Source organism: Trichosurus vulpecula, chromosome 6 (genome assembly GCF_011100635.1).
Source record: "Trichosurus vulpecula isolate mTriVul1 chromosome 6, mTriVul1.pri, whole genome shotgun sequence".
Lineage (NCBI taxonomy): Eukaryota > Metazoa > Chordata > Mammalia > Diprotodontia > Phalangeridae > Trichosurus > Trichosurus vulpecula.
In genome coordinates this window covers 51,267,629-51,283,631 of record NC_050578.1, presented here as the reverse complement: position 1 = coordinate 51,283,631, position 16,003 = coordinate 51,267,629, and the positions used below count along the sequence as shown (strand labels likewise).

Here is a 16,003-nt window from a genome sequence, read left to right as displayed (position 1 = left end):
GCATGGGCTAGTTAGAATTGGCCTCAGAATCAGGAAGCCCTGGGTTCAAATCTTCCTCTGACACCTACTAGCTGCGGGACCCTGGGCAAGTAAATCACTGAATCTCTTGGTGGTGGAATCAACTCTAAGACTGTGAAGTTGGTGAGCAGGTTGTTGCTGATTGCATCTCTGGGTACTATCCTACGTTAATAATCATCACAGCTCCAATAAAAGAAATCCTTTTTCTAATTACTTATGTATGTACATGTCATTTCGCCCAATAGAATGTAAGCTCCTTGAGCTTTTTCATTTTTGTCTTTGTATTCTTGGCACCTAGCGCAGTGACTGGCACTTGGTAGATGCTTAATAAATGCTTATAGATTTATTGACTGGCAGTGAGACAAAAGCTTACCAGCTTTCTGCAGTGGCTGAAAATGTATTAGCTGAAGAAAAAACCCAATCATAAAATCACTTAATTTTTGATCACAAAACGCAGATTTTATTTACAAAGAATGAACTGGGAACAATTTCCAAATTATCATAAACACAGGGACAGTATGTCGTTGGCCTGTCCCTTAACCCTTGTATTTACAAAATAATGCCTTTAAGACCATTTGTCAAGGAGAGGTGAGATCAGTGTCAGGCTAGATTTCCTGGACAGTGCTGATTTTAGCTGTTATCAGTTGAATTCCTCTAGCATTTTGTGGTAACACTGTAAAAATCCATGATCAGATTTCACTGCTAATAAAATTCCTTCCGAGATACCTGTACAGTCAAGTGTGTTGACAGATGAACATACAATTAAAAAAAAAAACATTCTGCATGACAGTATCTCAGGGCAGTAATACCATGCGGATCGCTGGCATTGTTTCTGAGTGATAACCCTTAGAGATCTGTCATGGTAGACACACACGCTGCTGGCATTACTTTATCACTTGACATGGAGACTCTCTTGACATCTATAACTCTTCATATTTGTGGTGATGGGACAGTAAGCAGGCCCGTTGGCTTAATCTTGTTAATGCCTCCATCTAGGATACAGACCCTCGGATATCTGACCTTCACCAGATGAGCTGCAAACTAGAGAGAAGAACACATTTAGCAGCAAGCACAACCAACACACGGTAGCGACTCTTTATTTCTTAGACTGAGAGTCTATTTGAAAGAAAAAAATCCTCTGGAATCAACATCCAAATTGTACAATGAAGGATTAAGACATAAAGTTTGGTTTCCAACATTAAATCTTGCTGTCTCTCACACTGTGCGGCAAAATAAACTTCATATCAACAGCCCAGGGTATCATAAGTTTATTCTGAATAATCTTCAGTCTTACCAATGAAACTGCAAAGAAGGATGAGAGCTTTGACGTATTTCATAATCAGTACCGTTCCTCAGTTTCCTCATCTGTAAACAGCGATAAAAATATCTGCCTCGAGGGCTGTTTTAAGCACTAAGGGGCATTCAGATGTGGCTGGAGAGAGCTGATTGTTATCATTTAAATGTGAGCACTTTCACATTGGAAATCAGCAAATGTTACAGATCACAGCTTGATTTATTGTTTTGTTGATTATCCAGACCCAAGAAGGTGATGGAGAAAATGTTGGTAATGCATGTTAAATTTAAAAGCATGTCCTTTGTATTTCTGCAGAGCAGACGGTTACTACACATTTAACTGCATACCCTGGTGGTAATGTATGCAGAAATGCATCATGAGGGTTGTTATTACTGTCAGGAGCACCGCTGTTATCATTTTTAGTAGTACTGTTACTATTATTATGACTGCTAGTAGCAGCAGTAACGTACCCGGAATTGGGCTCCGGCCATAAGCGTACTTCACACAAGTCCCAGTGAAGACATGATTATCAACACTTCCATCACTGACCTGAACTCAATTTGAAAGACTGATTCCAAAAACTCTCTCGGTCCCTTACGTGTGGGCTAGACCCACAAGAGCTTTTAACAAATATTCTTCTGGGTCACTAGTAGACGAATGTTGATCTTCAGGGTTAGTCACAGGTCAGCTTATAAAGGCAGAGTTTGTCTCTGGGTGCTCAGCCTCCTTGGCTATGTGACTGCGGGCACGTAGCTTAAACTTGTAGGCCTCAATGTCTTTATTGGCAAAAGAAAGGCAAAGGTGTGCTGGCACACGCTTAACAACTGATCCTCCCCAAGTACACAAGATACACTTTTAAGTTTAATCTGCATTAACTTTTACTCCACTACTTTTTTAAGTTGAGATAATCAACAAAACAAGAAATCAAGACCTGATTCGTAGAATTTGTATTTTTGTATTTGTAGGATAATAATAACACCGACCTTGGAGTACTGTTGTGAGGATCAAATAAATGAGATAACTGTAAAGCAGTTACCACTGTGCCTGGCACACAGTAAACACTGTATAAATGTTAGCTATCATTATTACTAAGCGAGATATTTTAAAAAGCACTTAGCATAGTGTCTAGCACATAGTAAGCACTACATAAATGTCAGCTATTACTATTTTTAAAAGAGAGTGTATTTGTAAAAAGCACTTAGCACAGTGCCTAGCACATAGTAAGTGCTTTATAAATGTCAGCTTATTATTATCAAACAAGATAATATTTGTAAAAAGCACTTAGCACAGTGCCTAGCACATAGTAAGTGCTTTATTAATGTTAGCTTATTATCAAACAAGATAATATTTGTAAAAAGCATTTAGCACAGTGCCTAGCACATAGTAAGTGCTTTATAAATGTTAGCTTATTATTATCAAACAAGATAATATTCGTAAAAAGCACTTAGCACAGTGCCTAGCACACAGTAAGTGCTTTATAAATGTTAGCTTATTATTATCAAACGATAGTATTTGTGAAAAGCACTTAGCAGAGTGCCTAGCACAGAAGGGCTATATGAATGTTAGCCATCATTATTTTCAAACAAGATAATATTTATAAAGAGCACTTGGCATAGTATCTAGCACATAGTAAGAGCTATGTAATTGACAACTATTAGTATTATTTATTATTATACCTGATTTCAAATCTCTCCTTCACATAATAGTAGAAGCTTAAAGTGCTATTCTCCCCCAGATCATTTCTGCATTTTTAGCATGCAGCAAAACCTTAAGCTAATGAGATGAAGCCTGAATGGTGGGAGTTCAGACATAGATCAGTAAGTGGAAGAATGTCTTAATGGCACTGGGACCTCCTGGGCATCGCTAAAATTATGCCATGAATCTGGTTACTTGTTCCAGCAACCCTACCCTTCCTCTGACTTTTCCCTATTTTTCTTTGAGATCAAAATAGTTGTTCACATTGCACTCCCTCTTTTTATGTTGATCAGATAAACAACAGTGAGAAGAGGCATACTCTATCTGCATTTTAAACCAGGGGAAATGGAGTGAGCTAGAGGAAAGAGGCCCAGGCTGTCTGCATTACTGATCCTCTCCCCAGCTTTTGGGCCAAGCCCAGTCCTTAGGGTATCCAGTGCACCAAGGCACCAGCCTTCACCCAGCTCCAGCCATCTGAGCATATCAAATACACACACACACACACACATACACACACACACACACACACACACTCCTGTGTTTCGTGCTTCAGCATATTCTATACATGATGACATTATTACTACTTAAGCCAGAACTCGGAGATAAGCACCACATTCCTGAAATAAGACTTGGGGATAATCAATCTTGACTTTCTTAGTGCTTTTTTAATGCCTCAGAAGTCAGAATATGAGTAAGGAAGGAGTTTACCACATATTTAACTAATCTCCCTTTAAACCTGGCTATGGAGCTGGGGCAGGGGGTGGATTTCTTAGAGTAGTTCTGTTAAAAGGTGGGGGGGGGCACAATAACTAAGATGTAAAGGTGGCAGAAAGTAGTGGCTAAGCGGGAATGCTAGAATCCTTTCAACAAAAAGGTTCACTGTTTACTGAGGGGTCAAAAGACAGAGAAGAGCAAGGAGATGTAAAATACCTAGGGGGTTTGAAAATTAACCAGAGTATTGAGGTAGAAAAGGAAGAAGGCTGTTGTTGGCTCTTGGTCTAACTATGTAAGGGACCATCTGTCCTTCATGTTTCTGTCCAAGCAGCAGGATTGAGTGCACAGAGAGGTGGCCTCGGAGCTAGAGGACCTGAATTCAAGTCTTGACTCTGATATGTGATTTCTCAAGGACTGTAGGGAACTAAGAAGATAAGGTGCAGAAAAAAGTACCAATCCACATTGAAAAAGGGAGTTTTCTCATCAGGGAGTTCCCTAACCCAATGAAGTCACAGTCCCATTCCTGGTCCTTGTTCTCTTTGTCGCTGTCCCTTAGCTGGGGCACATCGATACCTATGTGCTTTCCTCTCCTGATTCTGTGACATTGCCTCTTTTCCATTTTCACCATCTTGATTTATTTCTTATTGCCTGCTGGCAGGGAACCAAATGCAAACATGACTGTACCCAGCAGCTATTCTCAGTTTCCTGAAACTTGTTGAGATGAGAAGAAAGATCATTCATTAAATCCCAGGATTTCTTTTTCTACCCATAGTGTTAAACAAGTCCCAGGGCAGTCACTAACGGTAGCAAAAAAAAAAAATAATGCTGTTTTTGCCCCCGTATTAAGCTTCCATGATCTTCTCTGATCTTGCTTTGAATCTACAAGGAAGCAGCACTGTCGTTCTCTTTTAGAGGATGGGAAGGAGGGAAAGTAAACAACCTGAAATCTTCCCACTGTCTCAGTCAACTGAGGTCACAGGATTGAGTTCTGATTTACCCAGATCCCTCTTCTGTCTTCTGGACTTAGAAAAGAGAAGCAGTACGGCCTAATGGATAAGACACTAGCCTTGGTTTAGGGAGGTCCTGGGTTCAAATCTTGACTCAGACTTACTAGTTCCGTGGCCCTGGGCAAATCAACTTTTCTGTGCCTCAGTTTTCTCATCTGAAACATGTGGGTGGGGAGGGCAGGCTGGACTTGATAGTCTCCAACATCCATTCTGACTCTACATCTATGATCTTATAATCACCCCTGATGTTCTATTATCTATTTTCCCAAAGTTCCTTTATTTCTTTTTTAAAATAAATTCTATTATTTATTGTTATTCATTAAAAAATATTTGAGTACCAAATTCTCTCCCTCCTCCTCTACTTCCTTCCTCACCCATGGAGAAGGCAAGCAATATGATATCCAAAATACATGTGAAATCATGTAAAACATTTCCATATTAGCCATTACAAAAAAAAAGGCAAGATCTGCCTCATTCAGCATCCAGACTTCATTAGTTCTCTCTCTGGAGGCAGATAACATTTTTCACCACAGGTCCTTGGATTCCAATTGCCTTGGATCATTGTCTTGATCAGAACGGCTAAATATTTCACAGCTGATCATCATTACAATATTGCAAACAAATATATAGGGAAAAAAAAAACTATAGGAAGGCCTAAAAAGAGGGAAAGCACTTGCATGATCTGCCATTTATCCATTGTCTTTCTATCCAAGCAGCATGATATAGAGGCCTTGGAGCTAGGAAGCCTTGGATTCAAATCCTGCCTCTGATACGCATTTGGCTATGTGACCCTAGACAAGTCACTTCTAAAGTATTTTAGGAAATTCTGTAAGACAAGTTGCAGAAAAAGGTCCCAACCTATATAGAAAAAAGGTCATTTTCTCATGAGGGGGCTTACTAAATGATCTTGGGTGAATGAACTACATTTTGTGCTATGGAGTTGATGGACTATTCTTATTCCTTTAATGTGTGCTATTCATTATCAAGTCAATAAACATTTCTAAAGCAATTTCTATGCACCAAGCATGGTGCCAAGCTCTGGAGATGAAGAGAAACTATATATAAAAAAAGGTTCCTACCTTCGAGGAGTTCACAATCTAATGGAAAGGAAAGTTAGAAGGGTTTATTGGGACGGATCAGAAGGATCATCAGGGTTTAAGCAACACTGAGAGAATGCTAATCTACATAACTTGAAAAGAAATTTAAATTAATTAAGAGGACCTGGTAGCACTTAGAAGGGGAGGGAAGAAATGGAATATTAGGTATGACTCTCCCAAAAAGGGACACAGAGGCATCTGGCCCCTTCCCAATCCAGGACCAAATGATCTCATTTTCATTTTACCTTCAATCCTGTTTGAACAGCTTGGCAAATTTCTTAATTTTATTGTTCACAAGCATCAAGAAGAAAAAGGCAATGAAGAATAATGAATGGACAACAAAGATTTTAAATTTTCACCACCCGGACTTGTAAAGGGTAAGAGACAGAGGAAAGAATCCAATGGCTTAGTTTATTTCGTGACACCTTGAAGATTGTCTAATGCCAAAATAAAGGGGGGAAATGGGAGAACAGAAGAGTCCTCGAGAATGGTTACTTCTGGACACATGTTGAAATAATTAGTAACAGAAGAAAAGCTGGCTGATTTGTATTTATTCCTGGGCATCTAACCTAGTCAACTAAGGGCACTTAATCTTTATGTTTGATGTATACACAGGAGACCCTGTGCACCAGGAGGGAGATAAACTATTCTCTAGTTAGTTCTACTGGCTCTGGAACAAATCTCGGAGGATTTTTAGCGTGACCAACAGCTTAGGGTTCCTGTAGTTTGGGCTGGATAGGGGGAGGCAGTTGGTGCAAGTTTAAGTGGGGTGATCAGTGAGTTCATTTCTAAGATAGGAACTCCTCCATCTCAAACCTGATGGCAGAGTCTCGAATTAGGTCTTCATGTATTTGCAAGTGAATATAGGGAGTTGAAAATGAAAGGAATGACACTGCTGTTGTCTAATGTTGTCAGGGCATGTGTTTTCATGTTTTAATTTACTCTTTGTCTGTGCCAGATCACTCCCACAGGAGGGGCAGAAGTACTTTCAGGGTCAAGGGTGAGGGACGTGCCTAATTGCCTTCGGTTACAGTTTTGTTTGGCTTCCTTCAGTGCCCTCGAGTACATACTTTTTGCTCAAAGCTTGTGTAAATTGGTAGTGTTAAGAATTATGATATCAGTTGTTGAGCTAGGGGGTCCAGCTGATAGAAGGTTGGATTTGGAGTAAGAAATATGTGAGTTTAAATCTTGTCTCAGACACTTACTAGATGTGTGACTCTGGGTAAATCACTTACCAACCTCTGCCTGCCTTGTTTTTCCCATCTGTAAAATTGGGATAATACCAGCCCCTGCCTTATAGGGTTGCTGTGAGGATCAAATGAGCTGATATTTCTGAAGTGCTTTGAAACCTTAACATGCTCATGTAGGTGCTGGCTACCATTATTATTAACAAGAGAAGGAATAATATATGTTGATGTGATCATTTCACATATCAGAAGTTCTGTATGGGGAGCAGCTAGGGGGCGCAGTGAGTAGAGCACTGGCCTTGGAGTCAGGAGGAACTGAGTTCAAATTTGATCTCAGACACCTGACACACGTACTGGCTGTGTGACCTTGGGCAAGTCACTTACCCCAATTGCCCTGCCTTCCCCCCTCCAAAAAAAAAAAAAAGAAGTTCTGTATTGTTATAAGGGCAAAATGTAGGGACTTTGATTCCATTTTATCAGAGATAAAGGACCAAAAGTGATTTGGGAAAGCTGTAGAGTGTTCAGGTCTCTGTTCAAAGGTCCATGACCACTCCCCCAACAGGAGGACTTGGCATGATTTGTGCCACCCAAATGTGATCCACTAAGGTAGAAGGTATTTCAATTGTACATGTACTTTTCAAAGAGATAATTTAAAGTTTTCAAGAAGATGTCAAGGACTCACTTTCTTGTCTTTTTACCTCTCTCCATTATAGGTAATTCTGCCTAAATAACATGGTATTAAAGTAAAGGAGAGAAGAGTATTTAAAGCATTTTGAAAGGAAGTGAGAGTTTCAAAGAAAAGTAAGGGAGGAAGAGAAAGTCAATATTTTCCTTGATAATTTAATATTCCAGCCTCACAAAAAATACCTTCTGACAAGTTTTTTTTTTTTTTTTAAATTTTGCTTATTCCAACATTCTAGTTTTTCTTGCTTTCCAAACTTCAGACTCCCCTTCCCACTGGCTATATCGCCCCTTCACATAATCTCCTCTGCTTATCAATGGACTGTGACTAATTTTTCCTATTGCTACAAACTAAATGTAATCTATAGTTTGAGGTAATAGATTTTTTTAACAAAATTTCTTGAAAAAAAAATGCCAGCTGTACAGGTCTTTTAAAAAAGAATCATTTAGTCCATCTTTATTCTAGGACTCTCCACAACAGATCTGTTTCCCTGTATCATGGAGGCAGGTAGGAGACTCTGGGTTTCCTGCAGCAGCAAAACATAAACCCTGGTAGGTTTTTTATCAGCAATGAAATAAAAAGAAAGGGGAAAACCATTTGTGACCTCAAGGGGTCCACACCCTGTGGCGGGGGAAGGGGGAGACTGCATGCAAAGAACCATATACAGATAAGCATATAGAGGGGAAACTAGAAGGAATATCAGAGAGAAGGCACAACAATGAGGGGGTGTAGGAAAGCTTTCTGTAGCTGGTGAGATTTCAGACTTCAGGGAAGTCAGGAGGGCATGGTGAGGAGGTGGAGCATTTTAGGCACGGGGGACAGATAATAAAAATCTATGGATTATGGATTATCCCTCATAACAAGGATAAAATTGGATCATCGGAAGGACAAGATATGGCTTAGCTAGTGGGGGAGTCTGTGCTTTGGGTGAGATCACCTTGAGACCAGGGTGGGAGGGAGGAAGGAATGGCACCTGGACTCAATCCACAGCTAGGCTCTCACTCTTCCTCCTGGTTCAGCAGAGGCATACCTGGGTTTTCCCACACAACAAGGCTGCTTAGGGTGTTGAAAAAGACCAAGTTGCTTTTTGGTTTGTGTTTTTTTTATGGGGATGAGCAAAGTCTCACTCAGGTATGTCAGAATAGTTTCCCACCTTTCTTGTCATAGGCAGATAGGTGTCAATTACCTAGGAAGGCTGAAGTTTCCATCAAGGAAGACTCTACATTGGAGTAGTTAGATAGGAAGGGTGGTATGCCAGGCAAAGGTGAGGGGGCATGCATAGGATATGGGCACGCTTTTGCAAGAAATGCTATATCCAAAAAAGATCAGAGATCTTTCTGGATTCCTGCACTGAGACTGAAATAAAAAATCCCACCATGAATGAATTTGCAGCTCACACACCAACATGTCTTGCAGAGGATGAAAGAATAGATAAATCCTATGAATAACTTAATGAGACTCTCCAAATTAAGTCAACACATACTTTAATACTTGTTGACTAATGTAAAATTGGGCTTAAGGAAGGAGGGTGAAAAATATGTAGGAAAATGTGGCTAGGAATAAGAGATACGAGGACTAAAAGCTTGTGGGGGCAGCTAGGTGACACAGTGTATAGAGTGCTGGGCCTGAAGTCAGGAAGACTCATCTCCCTGAGTTCAAATCTGGCCTCAGATACTTACTACCTGTCTGATCCTGGGCGAATTTCTTAACGTCTATTTGCCTCAGTTTCCTCATTTGTAAAATTAAGGTAATAATAGCACCCACCTCCCAGGGTTGTTGTGAGGATCAAATGCAATAATAACTGTGAAGTGCTTTAGCACATAGTAAATGCTATATAAATTTTAGCTAATAATATTATTATTTACGAGCCATAGAGGGGTGTACAGTGAATGTTTAATAACTGGGCTATGGGGAAAATATGCTCACATACTTTAAGTTTAATCAGCATAATTCACATTTTCTTAAGTCTAGACAACCAACAAAACAATATCTTTGTAGCACCGACAACTTCTGAGGTTTAATGCTCTCACTGAATATTTAACAACTGGCTCTGCAAGCCTGAGAGTCTGCTCTAGCACAGCCTGGGGCATTTGCCAGGGGAGAGGATGTACAATGTGGAGCGGAAATGCAGGACAGGTTCCCTGAGGATGGAAGCGATCTTCCCGAGCTCACTACACCTCCCCTTTACGTCTGTCAGCGAAGAACCTAGCTTCTGACTTTATTGAGAAAACTGAGGACATCCAATGTGAACCCTCTCTTTTCCCACTCTCTTCATCTTAAAAACCCCAGACATCCTCCTCTATTCTTTCCTCCTTCCCCCAGAGTCTGACACGGAGTCATTCCTTCTCCTTGTCAAGGCTAACTTCCCTACGCTTGCCCCTGATCCCATTCCTTCCTGTCTCCTCTAGCACATAGTGAACTCAATCATTCTGCACTGTCTCCCTCCACCCAGTTTTCAACCTTTCCCTGTCTATTAGTTCATTTTCTCTTGACTTCAGATTTGTCCATCCTCAAAAACCCTTCACTAGGCTCTACCACCCCCTCAAACTATCATCCTATAGCTCCACTCTTTTTCAGCCAAACACCTGGAAAAAGTTGTCTACGCTTACTTCCTCCACTTCTCCTCTTAATTCCCTCAACTCTTTGTAATGTGGCTTCTGATGTCATCCCTCAACTGTAGCTGGAGTCTCCAAAGTCTCCAATGACCATCTTAGCTGTGGGATCTCAGGCTCATGTCTTCCCTTTCTTCATCCGACACCACTGACCACTCTCTTACCTTGGATGCTCTTTCCTCTATGGGCTTTTCATGACACTATACTTTCCTGGTCTTCCTCCTACTTTGTCTAAGTGTTGCTCAGTTTCCTTATCCCTATCCATATCCCAACTGTGGGAATTTCCCAAGGATCCTGTTCTGGATCCTCTTTTCTTCTCTTTCTATACATTCTCTCAGTCACCCCTCAGCTTCCATGGGTTAATCATCATCTCTATGCAGATGACCCTCAGATTTCTTTATCCAGTCCTAGTCTCAGTCAGTCAGTCACTGAGTCAACAAGCATTTATTAAGCACTTAGAACATGACAGTCACTGTGCCAAACACTGGGGATACAAAGAAAGGCAAGAGCACAGTCCCAGCCCTGAGGAACTCACATCCTAATAAGTCTTTCCTCTGAGCTTCAGTCCTGAATTACCAACAGCCTAATGGACATTTCATATTGAATGGACTAGAAACATCTCAAATTCGATGTGGTCTCATGATCTTTTTTTCTTCCAAGCTCTTCTTTTCAATGCCCCCATTTCTGTCAAAGTTCTCACCAATCTTCCACTCTTCCAAGTTTATAACCTTGGCACAATATTCAACTCCTCAAGCCCCCTCACTTGCTGTTGTTCAATCATGTCTGACTCTTTGTGATTCCATGGACCATACTGTGCACAAGGTTTTCTTGACAAAGATACAGCAGTGGTTCGCCATCTCCTTCTCCAGGGGGTTTAGGCTATAGTAGTTTAAGTCATTTGCCCAGGATCATACAGCTAGTAGGTGTCTGAGGCTGAATCTGAACTTGGGTCTTCTTGTCTCTAGGCCCAGGACTCTACCCATTGAGCCACCTGGCTGCCTCCTAGGCAAAGAAGTTTAGTGATTTACCCAAGGTCACACGTCTAGTAAGTCTCTGAGGGCTGTACTTGAGCTCAGATCTTCCTGATCAAATGCTCTCTCTACTGAGCCTCTAGCTGTCTCAATCTCCCTCACTATACATATCCAATCAGTAAATCTTGGTATTTCTATCCTCATAAAATCACTCATGCCAGACGCGTTCTCTTTACTCACAAAGCCACAACCTTAGTTGAGGCCCCCATCACCTCTTGTCTAGATTAGTGCCATATGGCTGTGAATCATCAACTACCACAGTCTAGAAGAACTAAAGATGTGAATTACCCAAAGGCCAGCGAAGAGAGATGTGGTAAGCTACAACACATTTTCAGTAAAAACAAAAACAAAAGTGTTTGCTAATTGTACAAAAAGAGATGATGTATGACTGGAAAAGGAGGTGGACTAGTCATGTACCAAGATGGCAGGATAACTGGTGGGCAATCTGTGTTACTCAGGCAATGTCGAGGGGTCTAGAGGAAGATCTCTTGAGTGTTGGATGAACTCTCCTGGAGGCTTTATTAGGAGGACAAGGACAAGAGTTCTAATGGATCAGAAAAGCATAGATAATCTGTGATCTGGAAAAAGCAAGAGATTCAGAGTCCAAGGACTTGGGTTCTCATTCTCCCTCTGCCACACATGACCTGTATGACCTTGGGCAAGTTATTTACTCATCCTGGGACATTCACTAATGAGGAGGTCAGAAGAATTTCCTACTTAAGCCCAATCAGTCCTCCAGTTTTGAATCAATTACAAAGTCCAGAATACAGCAAATCATAGTAAAATTTTATAGCTCCTAACACTGAAAGCAGGCTTGCCCTAAATGGTTTGAGGTTAGGTTGTGGTATGAGATGTCTTTTCCTTCCTTCAATACCTCAGGGATCTATGGTTTCACTGGTATGTGTACTTTTCCAGAGATGCAGATCACAATCTCTCCATGGCTTACTTAGTTTAATGAGTTGCTGTGGTCAAAATAATCCTTCAGCTTGTGACCAAGCGGAATCAGTATGATACAATGGTTAGATCACTGGCTCTGGAGTCAGAGGCCCTGGGTTCAAATTCCACTTCTGATACTAAATGCTTGTTGACTTTATCTTCCTAGGCTTCTGTTTCCTCATCTGTAAAAGAGGGCAGGGGATTGGACTGGATGGCTGCTGAGATCCCTTCCAGCTTCAGATCTATAATCCTAGGATATCTTAATAAAGGGCCTTTCCAAACTTAGCTACGCTGTTTCTCTGATGACAGATATACAGTCCAATGCCAAGCCCATGTTCAGAAGCCCTTCTAGTTGGTAAAGCCATCTTGTATTTCTGCTGGCACCGAACTTTAGTTTTATTAAAATAGATTTTTTTTTGAATTTTCTTCATGGTGTCCTAGAGAAGAGACACCTCAAGTGAAACTGGCCTCTTGGCTCTTCCTTACCCAGGATGTTCCGTCTTCTGACCGCCTTCCTTTACACCGGCTGGCCCTCCAATGTCTGGAGCTCTCTCTCTCTCCTCATCCCTGCCTCCTGGCTCGCTTCAAGTCCTACCTAAAGATCACCTCCTTCTACAGCTGTCCACCTTAACACAAGCACTTTCCCTTTGTGACTATTTATCCTGCACATATTTTGTTGGCACATAGTTATTTGTCTCTCCTACAGCCTCAAGGAGACAGTGAGTTTCTTGAGAGCAGAGACTATTTTTTGCCTTTCTGTGTTCCGCAGTGTCCGGTACATAGTAGTGCTTAAAAAATTCTTGTTGACTTAAGTTGAAAGTGGTTTCTAAAAAAAAACAACTAAATTAAAAAAAAAAAAAGAAAATAGTTTCTTCCTACGGGTTCATCTGTAACACGGGCATAATAACAGCCCCTACATTCCAGGGTTGTTGTGAGACTCAAATGAGACAATAATTGTAAATCACTTCACACAGTGCCTAGAACATAGCAAGTGCTTAAAAACTGTTAGCGATTATTATTTATTATCCTGGAAATGTTTTACACTAATAAGCACAAAAAAATCCTAAATTTGGTGGTAAAAGTATAACTACAGATTTCATTTTGCAATGTGATAGAAAAAGGTATCCAGTTTCTTATTCTAATAAAGAACATTTTGCACAGCACTACATCAGAACATAGGCCTCTTCGGAGTGCACACTGTGGGTCAGACCTCCACCGACTAAGTACCATCATGTATCAGGAGCCATAATGAACCTCATATGGTATATTTCCAGTTGGTCTGAGGAACCTAGGAACTGAAAACCACCAAAGCCAATTTATCAATCTTTGTTTATACTTGCCCACTTGGGGCAGTAAACTCCAACTGTGCCTGTGAACATTGGTCATATTACACCGCGTGAATGATGCTCAGCAAAGAATGTATACACTAAAGAGGTAACAAAACCCAGTTAGAACAGTGATGGATCAAAGCCAAGTTCCAACTCTCTTCAGGTTGACAGAGAGGGCAAGGATGCTTAGTTTCTCATTCATCTACAGACATTCCTGCGGTAAGGAGTAATTAAATGGTGGGCTGTGGAGGGCAGGGTGGGCGTGTGGAATAACACATATTGAGACAGGATAACTTTCATTCTGCTTTGTGTCATGAAAATAGGGCCAGAGACCATAACGTTTGAAAAAAGTGACTCAGCGACTTTTGCTGAAAGTTTGGAGATTTTTTAAAAAGAATTTTAGGCTGTTTTGTCATATCATACAGTCAATACAAACACAGAAACCTGATGTCAGAACCCAGATTAGGAGTTATAGGGTACCCATACTGTAAAACTTGGCCAGTAGCATGCTTTTAATTTTATAACACTTCTAAAAAACTAAGGGCCCAAGAATTGTGTATGGATACTTAGCTGTTTTCTCATTGTAAGTGATCTTCTTTCACTGGCCAGATTTTGAACTAGATTGGAAGAGTCTGAATTTTTACCCATAATTCTCTGATGAGATACACTGAGTCCAAGTTCCATTTATACTGAAATGGTCTGAGGTCAAACCAGGGAACATTATCATTCGTTGAAAAGAAAGGAAAAAGTTAGAAAGAAAGCTAAAAGTTTAACCACAGCAAATGCTTACAAGTCTATCAAGATGAAGGGGAATTCCTGGCATACTTTACTGATAAAGGTGAAACATGTTTCATGCTTTTGCTAAGTACTTAAAGGAACAACTACCAAGGGTTCCAAGAAACTTTCTGACAGGTAAAAGACCTCATACAAAGTAGCTTGGAAGTGTCCTATTAATCTGAAGAGCTGGGTAGATACTATCTGGAGCCAGAGAAGTAGGAACAGCAAATACACCCAATCATTCTGAAATTTCCAAAGCAGTGGAAGAGGCTCATTTCTTTTTTTCTCCCTGGATCACAAAATTGTACTCAGCAGGTTAACAAGAATAAGCCTCAGAGAACAAAGAGGGAAAAAGCCTGAGGCAGGGAAGGAAGAGGAAAAGAAGACAAGAGTGAGATTTGGTTGTAGGGGAGAGGAAGGAGAGAGAAACCTGGTTTTTTCCTGAGGCAAATAAAATGCATGAAGGCAAAGCAATGCATGAGTGATCACTACAGGCCAAGCTATAAGGTGCAGTTGGGATCAGGAACCAAGGAAAAGACGGGAGGGAAATACACTGATTTATCACAGAGAAAACTAAACTTCAAATAAAAAAAACTCATGTCTATATTATATTCTATATCCAACAGGATATATCCACAGGAATAGCACTTTTGTTGGACTGGACCTATGATTTAATTGGTTCTACTGACCCTGTACCAATGCAAATGGATTATCTACCCTATAACTGGCGGTTTCAGGGTGTTACCTGGGGCACGGAGAGATTTTGCAACTTGCCCAGAGTCACACAGTCAGTCTGTCTCAGAGGTAGAACTTGAACCCAGGTCATTCTGACACTGAGACCAGCTCTTAGCCACTGCACTACATGCCTCTCACAGTGGGAACTTGTCTTATTAAAGTGAACTGCAATAATAAACCTTACTCATTTTGAATTTTCTAGTATTTAACCATAAGCCCCCCAAATTTCAAATTTTGCTGATTTCCCAAGCATGTTCCCATAATCATATGCTTCTTTACAACTCAAGCCTGGATCAGGTTTCCAATTGTCAGACAAAAGAATCTTCCCTGGGTGTGATCACAAGTGGGTTCTTAAGATGAGGATAGATAGCGACAGCATTCAAAGTTTCTTACTAAGATGGGCCATCACACCCACCTAGGCAAGACAGTTCTTTAATGAGAAAAGAAAGGCATTGATTTTGTGCCAAGGATATGACATTTTTAAGGATGAGCTAAACTAGAAACTGTCCCAAAGGGCTGACAAGACTGTGTGAAAGCAAAGATGCCTTCCATCTCTTTTTGAGATAACATTTTGAATGATATATCCTGATGAGGATTAAATCTTCATGGTCCAGTGACCCCAAAGTTATCTAGGTAAAAATAAACAATAATTTTTGGAGTTTTTATGAGCCCCAGAGGCCCACATAATAATGTGGAGTTTATAATATGCTACTGAGGCCTCATTGTCATTATGAAAACACTGCGGGGAGGATTCATTTTGTTCTGACCCACAGTTTATTGGCTAGTTTCTCCAGGCTGAGGTTCATCACTATTCCCAAAGTTGTATCCAGCCATATTTTTTTTCCCACAGTAAAAAAAGAACTGAGGGGCTAATTATTATAGATAGCCCA

General features: G+C 40.6%; 1 protein-coding gene across 1 annotated transcript in view; it reads right to left on the bottom strand.

Moving 5' to 3' along the window:
* Positions 1-451: 451 nt before the first annotated feature.
* The window catches only part of TBCK (TBC1 domain containing kinase), a 267,622-nt gene continuing 252,070 nt past the window's right edge, over positions 452-16,003 (bottom strand). Inside the window, exon 26 of the mRNA XM_036764745.1 lies at positions 452-1,059. Coding sequence (XP_036620640.1) covers positions 949-1,059 — 111 coding nt within the window. The 3' untranslated portion in view covers positions 452-948. The remainder of the gene's footprint in view (positions 1,060-16,003) is intronic.